The sequence below is a fragment of the Eschrichtius robustus genome, chromosome 11 (genome assembly GCF_028021215.1).
Source record: "Eschrichtius robustus isolate mEscRob2 chromosome 11, mEscRob2.pri, whole genome shotgun sequence".
NCBI classification, from domain to species: domain Eukaryota; kingdom Metazoa; phylum Chordata; class Mammalia; order Artiodactyla; family Eschrichtiidae; genus Eschrichtius; species Eschrichtius robustus.
This window is the reverse complement of record NC_090834.1, coordinates 69,116,969-69,131,476: the sequence shown is the minus strand read 5'-3', so window position 1 is coordinate 69,131,476 and position 14,508 is coordinate 69,116,969. Positions and strand designations below refer to the sequence as shown.

Sequence of the window (14,508 nt, the reverse complement as noted above, 5' to 3'; positions counted from 1 at the left end):
ACCTGCTCCTTCTTATCTGTAGCCTCCGAAATAACCTCCCAGAGGCAAAAAGAGAAGAAGGGAAAGACAAGTCTTGATTGGGGTGTGGACTACAGAGGTATATATATTTGTCAAAACACATCGAACTACACACTTAAGATCTGTGCATTTCACTGCATATAAATTAAACATCAACTTTTTGAAAAATTATGGTGTGAGAAAGAGATCAAGGAAGTGCTTTGCCTGTGGGATGGAGGGGGAGGATGGAGGCAACATCTTTAGGGAGGTCACTGAGAAAATGGGTTGTGATTGTGGGGAAGGAGGATCGTGGAGGGCTAAAGCAAGCTTGCCAGATCAGGACAGGAAGGTAAGGGTGGGCCTCCCACCCCAGTGATGGCAGGTGGGGTAGTTAGCATATTGGTACTCACCAGCTCCACAGCAGCCGGTGCCTGCCTCATTCTTTCCTGCAGGCAGTGGGTATTATTTCCATACAGGGGCCAGGGGATATAAGGGATGAGCCCCTAATCTAGTGGGCATTGGGTATGGGTAGGAAAAGGAGGGGCTCGTGGGCTCCGGCTTCAGGGCCGTCACATTGCCATGACAACTCTATGGCCTACCTCTAAGGTAGCTCAGAGCAGAGCCTCCAGCAGGTATTGCTTCCTGCCTCTTGCTGGCAGATCCTCAGAGGCCCCTGAGCCATCAGTAATGATGTTGCCTTTCTCGCCAGCATCCCCTGAGGTCCATATCCCTCCCAGGAGTGAGGGTGGACTGGCTCTTGGGTTGACTGGTAGGTTAAGGCCTGGGGCTGAGGCACAAGGGGCTGGTAAAGGGGATTGGACTATTTTCTGCAGCCCCAGGTGGGAGCAACTGGGGCAGATCCACACATACCCACCCACAAAGGAGCCCTGAGTCCTGAGCTGGAGAGACCCTGTGTGAACATCCAAGTGGAAAGAAGCAGGATGAGATTATAGAAGAGAAAGAATGCAGCCTGGAGCCAGGGCTCTGGGTCCCCCTAGGAGCAGGTTAGGGTCCATCTAAGGTGGCTGTGGGTATTTGCTGCCACCACTATGAGGATGGTCACCAGGTTTGTGTGTATGGATCGGAGGGCCATGGCGTCTTCACGGTGCAGCCTCTAGACAGGCATCTGAGATCTCTGAACTTTGGGTGTCAACAGTGCTGGCTTCATGAGTGTGTATGGTAGGCAGGATAATGGCCTCCCAAGGGTGTCCACGTCCTAATCTCTGGAACCTGTGAATATGGTATGTTACATGGCAAAGGAGAATTAAGGTTGCAGGTGGAATTAAGGTTGCTAATCAGCTGAGTAAAATAAGGAGATCATCCTGAATTATCTGGTTGGACCCAATGTAATCACAGGGCACTTGAAAGTGGAAGAATAAGCCAGAGAGATGGCTATGTTAGAAGGACTCAACCAGCCATTGCTGTCTTTGAAGATGGAAAAGAGCCATGAATGTGGGCAGCCTTTAGATACTGGAAAAGGCAAGAACAGTATCTCACAGATTATCACCTAGAACCTACAGAAAGGAATGCAGTTCTGCTGATACTTTGATTTTAGCCCAGTGAGACCTTTGTCAGACTTCTGGCCTCCAGAACCAGAAGATAACAAATTTGTGTCATTTGAAGTCACCAAGTTTGCAGAACTTGTTTACAGCGGCAGTATTAGTATCAGGACACTATATGGTGGCCCCTTTTGCACAGGATCCTGAGAAGGCTAGAAGGGCTCTGCACTTGGTTTAATGATCTGCTGTTGCTGTGGTAAAATTCTTAATAATTTTTCAACAGGGGCCACCATATTTTCCTTTTGCACTGAGCCCCACAAGTTATATATCCGGTCCTGGCAGGGAAGGGGGGTGGTTTCAGGTGAGGAGCTGGGACATGATTGCTGGATCATCTGGGGGTTGCTACGCTGGGGCTAAGGATTTACACCAAGAGCCACCACTTGCTCACTTATGTGGCAGGCACTGTGCAAACTGCTTAATGTCTATGTTGTCCTTTAACTTTATCCTCTCGTCTCTCTGGGGTAGTTATTATTATTTCCATTTTATATAGGAGAATACTGAATATTTGCAAGGTTAAGAAACTTGGTCAATCTCCCCACAGTGGTATGTAGCAGAGCCAGTATTTTTACCTGGGTCTGTGTCTCCAGGACACTACTCAGGCCCCTTGCCCCGCCCTGCCTAGGGGAGCTTTTCTAGTTTGGGATTTTGGCTCTGTGGAGATGACCCAGAAGTCTTTGAAAGATGAGACTTCCATGAGGGCAGCCTCAGGACAAAGGGGGTAAAATCAGCACCCTGAGTAATGGTTCTGCTGTTGCATCAAAAATGCTGACTACGCAAACATAGGGAGAAATACTTCTTAACTGGAACAATCTGGGAAAATGCTTCTGGATCCTAGTTAATGAAACACATTATGGGCCAATAGTATCACATAGTTGTTCTTAAAGCTGATGTAATCTTGAGATGTATTAACGTCTTAAAATGAGGAGGTAATAGTTTTGTTTTACTCGGCTCACAACTGCAGAATTGGATTTTATGGGATACAGAGAAAGTGGCATATGTTTAGAGAACGACTCAGGAGAAAAACTGAGTAACCTGACAAACAGCTGAAGTTTTTGCTAGATTACAGAGTGATATGTAGAACCCAATTCCCTGGGATCCAAGGCCAGGTCTGTCACTTACAAAGCTGGTTGACCTCCAGCAAGTTACCTAGCCTCTCTGTGTCTTGGTTTTCCTATCTGTAAATTAGAGATGGTAATACAAAGATTGAATGTTTACTATACATAGAGCTCTTAGAACATTGCCTGACATCATAGTAACTGCTATTTAACTTTTTGCTACTTTTTATCTGGGTCTCTGATTTGTAAAAGAGTTGGCCTGGGGGACATGGTCATGACTTTAAGTACCAGAAGGACCACAAAGTAGACAAGGAGCCACACGGGACAGGCCTTCCATCCTGGCACTGGGTGAGGAGGGCCAGGTAGGCAGTGTAGGACAGAGTGATTTCTCCCCAGCCCCAGAGTGCTGGGCATCAGAGGCCGGAGCAAGGCTCTGCTGGAGAGCAGAGATGCCCCGTCCTCCTTTTTCCCACCTGTCGGGCTGCCTGCCCCTACCCCACGTTCCTCAGCTCTCCTTGCCACTGGCCTAGCCCGCTCACCCACAAACTTCCCACAAGGAGATGCTCGGTCCCTTGTGTGATTTTTCCACCAGAGCCAGCTGACTTTTATTCCCTGGGGGGCTGTCCATGTAGTCCCAGGGACCCCATTTTCCCTGGATTTCTAATAAGATGTTTTAGGAACAAATGGTCAACCTGCTTCCCATTGGCTGTTTACATTTTAATTGATTCATTTCCCTCTTGTTCCACTTACAATCTACATTTAACATAGCAGATCCTTTCACTAAATCAGCAGAGTCCCCTGAAAGGATGTTTGTAGAACTTCTGCCTCTGGATGAAAGCTGGACATTTTGATGATCACATCTACTTAGAAGTTTACCTGTAGTGATTCCGGTGTCAGATGCTCTTCCAGGATCAGGCTGTGGCCCATTTCTTTTGCCTTGCAGACTGTTAAAACTCCTGTTCTCAGGTGTCCATTGTCTCCTCCACATCTGAGCCAGACGTGGCCTCCTGCCAGGCCCCCGAAGCCCCTGACTACACTAGGTAGCCCCACTAGCTCCATGCACACCCTCTGGCTTATTGGATGATCTGGGCTTATTGCTGTGGTCAGGCAGGGAGTATGTGTTCAACTCCATGATTCCCATTCTGTCAGGCCGCAGTGGGATTCCCACCCACAACGCTTTCCCGGGCCTGCATTCATTCCACTGTTTGCTATTCGAGCATTTATTCATTTGTTCGTTCATCCAGATACCCGGTGCTTTCTGAGTTTGTACTCTGTGCTGGACACTGTGTGAGGCACAAAGGGGACCTGGTGAGCAAAGCAGATATGGTCTTGACCTCATGCAGCTTATGGTCGAGTGGAGACACTGACGTCTGTTAAATAACCACGTAAAAACACATTGCCATAGCATATAAGAAAAACGAAGGAGGCTGTGAGAGTCTAACAGGGGGATCCGATCCCAATCCAGGAAGTGCAGTGGGTCTTTCTTTGCTGGGGTAGGTGTGCTCTCATGGAGGAAGGCACTGAACTCACTCAGATGACCACAGATGGCTGGGATTCTTTGTAGGCCAGTGTCTACACAGTCACATAATCACACCAGCGGAAGCCACGTATCCAGGCTCTGGAGGAGGGCAGCGTGGCTCAGGACATCCTGGACAGGCTCGAGTCTGCATCCTTTTTGTTCATCTCTTAGAGTGCCGTGTCTCTAACAGTGACTGTCCACATCTGCAGCTCACTCAGTGACAGTGTTCTGTTTCCTCCCCCATCATTTCTGCTTCCACCTTCTTAGGGTACCTCATGTTCAACCTCGCCATGAGAAAGGGCTTGATAGGGCTGCTGGTCCTTCTTCCAATATTATGAGATCTGGCTATAAGAGCTCCTGGGCTAGACTGCTCTGTACACTGACCGCCAGCCCGTCGATAGCTACGTGGAGCTCAGGAAGCAGTCTCTGGTCCCATGAGTTGTGGGCAGAATGGTAAGGCCACCTGGCAGAGGACACAGACAGCTTCATACAAGGAGTATATATAGGGGGGGTTTATCTCAATGGGAGCAATGGGACAGGAAGACAATTTTAGGCTTCGCATGCCCAGTAGTATTTTATCATGTTAGTCCACATCATCCTACTAGACACACTACATCTGCCCCATCTTTCATCTGAGTTGACCTGGAGTGACTTCCATTTTGCCCCTCCCTCCACCAGGTCTCTGGGTTATCACAACACCAGTGTCTGGACAGATGATCTCTGGGTGGGTGTGGAAAGAAGGTACAGACCCTAGTTTAGCAGGAACTATGAGTACTGGCTTTGGAGGCAAATGAGCCCAGGTGTAAGCCCTGGAAGATAACTTACTGCCTCAGCCCTATTTCCCTCATCTGTAAAATGGGGATAAAATGTTTACTATATAAGACTGTAGGAAGGAATAAAGTTCAGAGGGGGGAAAAAAGAGTAAAAACATCCGTATATCTCTTAGCATGGTTTATGGCAAATCATAAGCACTCAGTAAATGGAAATTAGTACTATTGTTACTTCCAGATATCCTGTGAGGAGTCCCTGGGCAGTAGGGGTAGCTGTACCGTGCAGTCTCTGAGCTCCAGAGGTTGTGGTGATAGAGGTGCCAGGCACAGGGAGTGGATGTCTTGACTGCAGTCATGCCCAGTGAGAACCCCCATATTGCCTTCATCCTCGGCTCTCATTAAGCCCAACAGACTGGTCGCTGGCAGGCTGGGAGCCTATCTAATCTGGAAAGTTCTGGAAGAAGCCAGAAGTGTACCCAAGTGAGGCCAGAGGAGGATCAAGCAAGTCCTGTGGGTACAGGTAGAAGGGTGGAGGCCGGAGTGAGGACACAGATAGCCGTAAGGGACAAGAAGGCACTGCTGATCCCAGGGTTTATGCTCTAGGTGGTTAATGGTGCAGCTGAACCCTTGTGTGCTGACCATGGGTACAGGGTAGAGCCTCTCTAGGAGAAACCTGGGAAGAAAGAGGGGCTTTGGGCACTCAGGGGAGTGGGTACCTGGGAGTGTCATCTTCTCTCTGTTTGGTCCAGGTCGTTCCCTCCTCCACTCCCAGAATCCAGGCATAGTTGGACCTGGTTCCCTGTACACATTGGCCGGCAGACCACAGCTCACATTCTACTTTGATCTTTGCTCTGGAAGAGGTCAAGCAGCCTCCATGAGTCATGCTCTGATGGACCGGGAGCTCGTAGATTTGCCGAGCTCACAGGGAGGGGAGAATCCATCGGTCCAAGATGGGGGTGTCTGGCTGCTGCCCTGGGCGGTACCCAGTGGCAGGGTGCCTGGCTCGGCCTTCCTTAGTCTGCCACTGCTTCCCTGCCTCTCGCAGGTAGTGGCAGCGCTAAGGCTTTTGATATAAACTTGCCTCATCAACAGCTCCAAACCGTGTCAGGGAGCTCTGCTGGGAGGCTCCCTACATAGCCGCTTCCATACCCACACCACCTCTGTGTGCAGAGATGGATGTGGTTGACTTTGTCATGACCATCAGTCCCGGCTTATTAGACAGCCATAGTACTCCCCTCTCAGAAATGCCTTGTTTTTATCTCTAGTGGAAAATGGCTCAACTTTGAACAAGAATAAAATAAAAAGGGAACTTTTATGGTTAATTTTACAAGAGAGTGTACGTCTTCTCAAAATGTGTAAGGGACCGGTCTGGTACAGTCAGGCTTTCTCAAGGAGCATAAATAGGGAAGGGCCAGTTACACCTGGTGGCTCCTCTGATTCTCACGTCCCCTGGCCCTTCTCTGGAGAGGCGAGCGGAGAAGGGGAGGACAGAGGCAGACACCAGAGCAGGTGGGGACGGCAGGCTCTGGGAGCAAAGGCTGTGCTGGCCAGACCCAGGAGGATGCAGGTGCTGGGGGAGAACATCTCAGTGTGTGAATATGAGAGGCACAGCCCTCGGGCAGAGGCTGGTGCTGGTTTGTGGGTGAAGTGGCCGGACTCGGGAACAGAATTGCTGGGCTCGGGTCTGGAACAACTTCTTTGGAAGGCCTTGGGCTGCCCCGCTGCAGGCAGGCTTCTGTCCTGAGTTCAGTATCTGGCAGTGATGATGGTGAGTGTGACCGGCAGGTATGCAGACATCTCACCTGACGTGCTGTTCTTCTTCCCTCTTTTGGCCTCTCCTCTCAGCCATGTAAGTTCTGCTTTGATGTTGAAACAAAGGTAGCAATCATACTGTGTGAATGTGTGTGTGTTGGGGACTTTGAAACGGATGCTATCAGTTTATTCAAGAGATGCAGGCTGAATGCCTATTGATGGCCAGGAACAGTGCCGGGCAGAGGGCATGCAGTCATGAGCAAGATCTGCCCCTACCATCAGGAAGCTGTGGTCTAGTCATAGGATGACCAACCCATCCCAGTGTGCTCGGGACTCTCAGTGTTGAAACTGGGAGAGTCCTGGGCAGACCAGGATGAGTTGGTCACCGTGCCTAGTCACAACAGTGGTAAGGGGATGTATGCGTCTTGTGGCATTTGGTGACGACCAGGCACTGGCTAGGAGGGAAGTTTGCAAACTATTTCTTTAGTGAGACATCTTCCATTCACCACATGTGAGATAGAAGATCCTGAACTGTACAGAGAAGACACCTCTGATCATTGCTTCTACCTCCCTTAATCTGTGACAAGATATGGAGAGCAGGGAAATGGCTTGCCCAGGATTACTCAGCAAGTTGGGGCACAGCTGGGTCAGCATCTGGGTGACCCCTCCCCTGCAATGTTCTCTCCCTATAAACTATCCCACCTCGTCTTTCTTAACCTGCCTACCCTTCACCTGCCTGCTCACGCAGACCCAGGTTTAGGTTAGATGCCATGAGGTGTGGAGAAAAAGCACCGTGGCTGTTCCTGGGAGGGCCCTGAGCGGCTCCCAGGGCAGAAGGGGAAGAAGGAAGGATTTAAGGAGGTCAGGACGTTTGGCCTGGAGGGATCACTTAATTACAGTGCAAAGGAACTGAGAGCCTGCTGGAGACTGAAAGTGAGCAATTGGGGCCACATATCCAGGGGAGGGAGGGTGGAATAGGAGGGGCCTGCTGGTGGGAGAGGACCTGACTCTCCTTCAGAGGGAGGAGGCTTGTATGAAAGGAGCGTGCTGAGATCAGTGGCACGCATGTGAAATTTAGGCCTTATGCAGGCATATCTTGTCTTATTGTATTTCACTTTACTGCACTTCGCAGATACTGCATTTTCTACACATTGAAGATTTGTGTTGTCATATGATGGTTAGCATTTTTTAGCAATAAAATATTTTTAATTAAGGCATGTACATTGGGGTTTTTTTGGACATAATGCTATTGTACACTTAATACACTACAGTGTAGTAGAAACATAATTTTAAATGCACTGGGAAACCAAAACATTTATGTGACTCACTGTATTGCAACATTTGCCTTATTTCAGTGGTCTGGAACCGAACCCGCAATATCTCCGAAGTATGCATGGATAAACTAAATAAACCTGTTAGTTTTGTTCAATTCCAAAAACCTACTATATGCCACACCCTGGCTTAAGGTTGGGAGCTAGCACAGTAGCAAAATAAAGTCCCTGCTCTCAGGGAGGGTCATTATAGTAGAGGGAGACAGGCAATAAACACACACAAACGTGATGCACTCTCCTAGGTGTTCTGTTCTAAAGGGCTGTTAAGTAACGACCTTGTTCGAAAGAGTCTTTCATGCGAACATAGTGATCAGCAGAGTTTAGCTTGTAAAACAAATGTAACATTTCCACTCTGCTTGCAGAAAGATCATCAGGAGGCAGATCCTAGACACAGCAGCTGCTCAAGCCATCAGGACGGCCGTGGCCGTTACTGGGAGACATTCAACTTGGTCTCCTTGGAAGGCGGAAATGGAGTGGTTAGGCTGAGAATTAAGAAGGGAAGAGAGGAGGAGAAGGCAGTTCACCCCTAACTCTGGAAAAGACTTGAGAACCACCTGAAGCTTCAGATAGTGAGGCTCTGAGAACTCAGAGGAAACCCCTGGAGAAGTGGGGACAGACGTAGGGTCCCAGTCTTCATGCTGGTGGAGTTAGTGGGACGGACAGTGAACTGACAGTGTACTGATATATTGACCTTATTAGGAGCTGTTCATTACACTTTCATAAAAGAAAAATAAAGGTCATGTGCTAGTAGTCTGACCATATAAAGGATTATTTTTAAACTGCAGTTAGCAAGTAGGTTGTATGTTAATACTTCTGTCAGTCTCCATGCTTAAGGAAAGGCCAGCTGCTGGTCTTGATAACCATAAATAAGCACTAGCCAGAAGAATTATTTGACTGTTAACCAGCAACCTTTTAATTTCTGTTATAACAGTACTATTCACAACAACAACAAAGTTTTTGGAAAGGGTCTGTTGAGCTTAAGGAGTCATTCCAGTCTTTCTCCTTCATTTAAGTCCCTCCCTCCACCTCCTCATCTCCTTCTGCCCTTTGCTGCAGTTCCATGAGCTGGTTCCCTCCATCACCTCCTCTCTAGTCACAGCACGGTTCCCTTTGCCCCACTGGGCCTTTGCACAGCTCACTGTGGCGTGCCATGTGAGTTTCTGATCAGACCTCTCCCCTCACAGAGCCCTGCCCTAACCACTCCTTCTAGAACAGCTGCCAGGGCACCACGCTATCCGCTAACACCGCATTACTTTTCATCTCAGCACTTATATAAAGTTGTATCATTTGTTTGCTTCCATGTTCGCCTGCTTCCCCCATCAAAGCATAAGCTCCATGAGGAAAGGCACTTTGTCCACGTCCTGCTGTACCCTCAATGCAGTACCTATCTCATGGAAGAAACTCAATAAATATCTATTCCATTAAATACAACAGTGAATGAATTCTACACCAATCTGTTAACCTGATGGCTTTACTCAAATTCTAAGTATGAAGCAGATTTGGATAAAGGCTTGATTCTTTCACTTCCCCCACCTATCTTTGGTGAGAGAAAAGGAGAGCTGGAAATAGAATGGGAGAAGTTTCTGTAAATTTCTGGTAACCATAGAGACAGTGATTTTAGTTTATTAATCTCCTGCTCTTAAGCAGGCTGGGGCCCCACTGTGCTTTCTCTAAAATTGCTCAGTGCTGGTTATCCTGCAGCCTTCCTCATTAAGGAAGAGCAGGCCCATCCCTATCCTGCAGCACTTTAATTACTGACGAGCAGAAGCCCTGCGCTCTTATGCTCATTATTGCATGTTCTCACCTGGCTGCACCTCCCACTTTGGAGCAATGCAACATGGTCACCAGCCTTGAACCCCTGGAACCATCAGTGGCCTGATCAAACCTCTCCCTGGGAGCAGGCAGCCTCTTTTCTGAGCCCAGGACCTGGGACAGGGCTACAGTTGCTGCTCTCTCCTTTCATTCAAGTATCCTGAAGATGGGAGCTCAGTGCCTTCTGGAACAGTATTTAGTTTCAGCCAGAGAAGGGCACCAGCAATGATTTCCTACCCATAAAGGCAATGCTTGCAACGGAAGGAATTGACATGCCCTTGGGAACCATGGCACTTCTTATGGTCTGGCCTCTTGATGGGATCTGATTTTAGGGTTGCCTGTTCCTCTTCCCATGGAGAATGGCACGCAGACTTTTATGATTTTGCCTCCTGTCCTTTGGATAAGAGACCTCCAGATGGCTTTAGGGTTTCAATGGAGCTAGGGAGGAAATGGACAGTTAGAGGCAGTTTCTCCCCTGACCACTTCTCCCTGAAGGAAGAACCCTGGCGTAGATGTAAGAAGACCAGAGCTGAGATTCCATCTTGACAGCTGACACATGGCGGGGACCTAGCCTATCCAAGCCTCAGTGTCTGCATCTGTGAAATGAGGTTGGAATTGTCCTTCCCGTCCTCTATTGTGTTGAGCCTCTGACTCTGGCTTCAACCTTTTCTGGAGGCTGAATCCCTGAGATAAGTGAGAGGTGAGAGAGGCCCCAGGCAGTGTGACTTCTGGAATGAGGCAGAGTGGATTCTGGCAGTAGGAGTCTCTGGAAGGAGACATATTTTTCTCCTGAGGCAGGTCATCTAAGGTCTGGCCTCACTTAGGCACTGGCTGCCATTTTGGAAAAACTAAGACTTTCTTTTGGTTGCATTTCCCATCCTACTGGATTTAGAAATATGGAGTCATTCTTCCAGTAAACACTCAGTGACTGCCTGCCGGGTTCCGGGCCCTGCGCTAACGGTACAACTGTTCAGTTGGGGGAGTCACTGACAAATTCAGACTCTGTAGTGGGGCAAACCGGTTTCAGTGGTTGAGGGCCTGTCTGCTGTACACTTAGGGCTTATCTTAAGTATATCAAGAAAAAGACCCTGGGAAGGATCTGGACTCCCGAGTCCTACAGCAAAGCTGGAGCCAAGACATGGGCGGGCCGGCACCCGGGGTGACCCCAGCCAAGTCAGTGACAGATCTAAGCGCCCGGCTGCTCTGCTTTCCAGGTGCCGCAACCTCTCTTTCCCCAGCAGCCTCCCAGAGGTGAGCGTCGTGTTCATCTTCGTCAACGAAGCACTCTCCGTGCTGCTGCGCTCCATCCGCTCAGCCATGGAGCGCACACCTCCGCACCTGCTCAAGGAGATCATCCTGGTGGACGACAACAGCAGTAACGGTGAGTGCCCGGCTCCCTGCCCCGTGCGGACATCTGAGCGGAGGGGCCAGCCTCTTCGGGGTTCTCATTTTCTTGAGGCTCTCCACGGCTCTCCCTTCTCTTGGGATGTTGCCTCAGAGAGGAGAGATTCATGATGGTCATCGCTCTGGAAGGTTCACACCACAGTTGCACCCTCTCCACACTCCAGAGGGGCCTGGTCCCCAGGCTTTTCCTCACTGGCTGTCAACTCTCTCCCCCAACATCCTAGTGCAGTATGATAAGATAGATAGCCGTGACCTCCACCCCCTCCACGTACACAGTGAACATTTCCAGTGACTCTTTTCTGTGAAGCATCATTTCATTTTGCTGCATGCCTTGGCTTTTGCCTGGGAGCTTGTCCATTGGTGTTGGTGGTGATGATGGTGGAGGTGTTGATGGTGCCGGTGGTGGTGGCCGTAGTGGTGTTGATGGTGGGGATGGTAGAAGATGTACAATGCAACGACAGCAACAGAGCTGTTGAAAGTCTAGCCTCTTTTCTGGATGCCCTGTTCCTCGTTCCATCTGGCCCGAGCAAAGCCCCAGGTGGCCAGCAAGCCCTTGTTGAAGCCCTCATATCACATCTCGCCTTCTCCAGCTACTACCAGCTACCTCTTTCCCTTGGTTGCATATTCCATGGCTTCTGATTCCTCCCACATATACCATCCCCATAATATTCTCCAAGCTTAGAGACCATGTATTGAGACAGTTTAAGAACCAGTGCTCTTGGGCTTCCCTGGTGGCGCAGTGGTTAAGAATCCGCCTGCCAATGCAGGGCACACGGGTTCGGGCCCTGGTGCGGAAAGATCCCACATGCCGCAGAGCAACTAAGCCCGTGTGCCACAACTACAGAGCCTGTGCTCTAGAGCCCGCGAGCCACAACTACTGAAGCCCACATGCCTAGAGCCCATGCTCCGCAACGAGAAGCCACCGCAATGAGAAGCCTGCACACCACAACGAAGAGTAACCCCCACTCGCCACAACTAGAGAAAGCCTGTGAGCAGCAACGAAGACCTCACCGCAGCCAAAAATAAATAAATAAAATTAATTAATTAAAAAAAAAAAAAAAAAGAACCAGTGCTCTTGATAGGACCATTAATATGAATGTGCCATGGATAATGCATGACTTTAAAAAATAGACCGCTGGGTCACAGGATCACAGAGTCACTGGGCTTGTGTTATCTTTAACGTTTTCTCTGATGTCAGGTAGTAAATTTCCCAGTGAATCCGTTGCTGTAATGACAAGTTCAGATGAGCAATTTATGTTTTGTTATCAATTAAAGCTGAAACGTATCAGATAACTGAAATATTTTTCATCTTAATAAGCAAATTTTCTTTTTCATTTTACTATCATGTAGAAGCGAGTGTAGAAGCGATGCTGTGAAGGGGATTTTAGAGCTTTCTGAAGGGCAGTGCTTATGAATCATTTAACTCTCATTGTTCCATGGACGTGAAGGAAGGAAGAGGCACCTAAGGGTGGCAGCAAATAGGCAGTGTAGTTTTAAAGGTGATGGTCTATTGTGAGGGAGACCTCGAGCAGCTACCTCCCATCACCTTGCTTGGGTCCAAGGAGTGGAGAAAGCTCCCATTCCCCAGTGGCTAACACCACAACAGCTTGACTAGGCTGCCCGGGTACCCTACCTTGCTCTACCCGGGCCGGCTGGCCCCCCACCTCTTCCACTGTAAGGAGGCCGGGGATGGAAGAGCCATCCTTCCAAGGGTGATGGCATATCCCCCAAGCAACAGGCATCCCCAGGCTCCATCCCACTGCACCTCCTCACATCACAAAAGAAAGAACGAAGCATCAGGAAGAAGGAAATCTTGAAGCCTTTTATTTCTGCCCCATGGTGAGAACTTTATCATGGCCTGAAGGAGGCCGTTTTGTTGTTCATTCATGTGGGAAAGAGGGGGAAAACTGAGACTGATTTTGAGAAATTTAGGTAAGGAAAGTGAGCCAGATATAGAGGATTTCGTATTCGAATTTAAACGGTTTGGACTTTATTTTGTAAATGGAGACAACCATGAAAGTTTTTGGTAAGAGGAGTGATGCAGTCAGGGCTGGGCAATGAAGAGCTTTGGCTGCGGTTTTCATTACTACTGGGGGAAAGGGGTGTCCCGATGAAGGGAACTGGATGAGATGGCAGTTGCAGCAGTACAGGCAAGAAATCAAGGGCTCTGGAGCAGTGGTGGATGTGGGGTTGAGGCCGAGGCATGAGCCTGAGAGATGCCATAAAGGAAGCATCTACTGGGTCTCTTGACTAACAGGCTGTGGTCAGATGGGCCAAAAGAGGGCTGGTGAACGATGATTCAGCCTCAAGCCAGGGTGACTCAGAGGATGATGGTCATTCCCTGGATGGGGGGCAAGAGGAGCAGTGGGATGGGTGCAGTGTTCTTCATCAGGGATGGGGAGCTTTCAGACCCGAAGCTCTGGGAGGTATTGCAGCATCTTGACTGTGGTGGTGGCTACACAAGGCTACACATGACAAAATTGCACAGAACTACATGCACATACCCAAATGAGTGCCTACATTACTGGAGAGACCTGGAGAAGCTTTTCCATTGTGGCAACGTCAGTGTCGTCGTTTTGATATCGTACTACGGTTGTGTAAGATGCTAATGTTGGGAGAGGCTGGATGAAGGGTGCATGGGACCTCCTTGTGTATTTCTGTGTACTTTCCTGTGAATCTGTAATGACTTCAAAATATAAAGCTAAAACAAACAAAAGCCTTTTCCAGAAGATTCTAACCCAGTAGGTTTGAGGTGGAATCTGGCCGTCTCTCCTTTTAAGAGCATTCTTGATGATTCTGTTGCACAGCTCTGGTTGAGAACCTCTGGTTTAATGAATAGTATGCGGCATCGCTTTTGCACACGTTGAGTTCCAGTGCATGGTGTGAAGGGAAAGAACTCTGAAGTCTGAAGTCATGGGTTCTAGGATCCTCTCACTGTGGATGAGTGACCAGGGAGACATCCCTCAACCCTCAGAGTCTTAGTTTCTTCCTCTGTAAAGGGGGATGGTAATCCTTCCTAGCTTGCCTCACCTGCCTGACACGGTCAAGTGTGTGACTGTTGAGTTGAGTGCTGTCAGCAGTACCCCTCCCCAGCCCCAGCTCCAGTCCTGGGAGCCTGCCTCACAGCTGGCCAACTGCACAGCCGGCGCTTGAGAGGTAAACACGGGGATGTGGATTTGGAGTCTTGTACACAGAGCAGCCGAAGCCATTGGCTGGGAGGAGAGGGTAGCAAAGAGAAGAGGGGAGAACAAAAAAAAAAGAAGAAGCCTGAGAGGATACTGAGGTAAGGAGTTTAGGAGTTAGGAGGAA

General features: G+C 49.1%; 1 protein-coding gene across 4 annotated transcripts in view; it reads left to right on the top strand.

Annotated features, from left to right (window-relative positions):
- The window catches only part of GALNT18 (polypeptide N-acetylgalactosaminyltransferase 18), a 337,221-nt gene that overhangs the window by 171,730 nt on the left and 150,983 nt on the right, over positions 1–14,508 (top strand). For all 4 annotated transcript variants that reach the window (XM_068556029.1, XM_068556028.1, XM_068556030.1 and 1 more), the window contains exon 3: positions 11,010–11,176. In XM_068556029.1, coding sequence (XP_068412130.1) covers positions 11,010–11,176 — 167 coding nt within the window. The remainder of the gene's footprint in view (positions 1–11,009; positions 11,177–14,508) is intronic.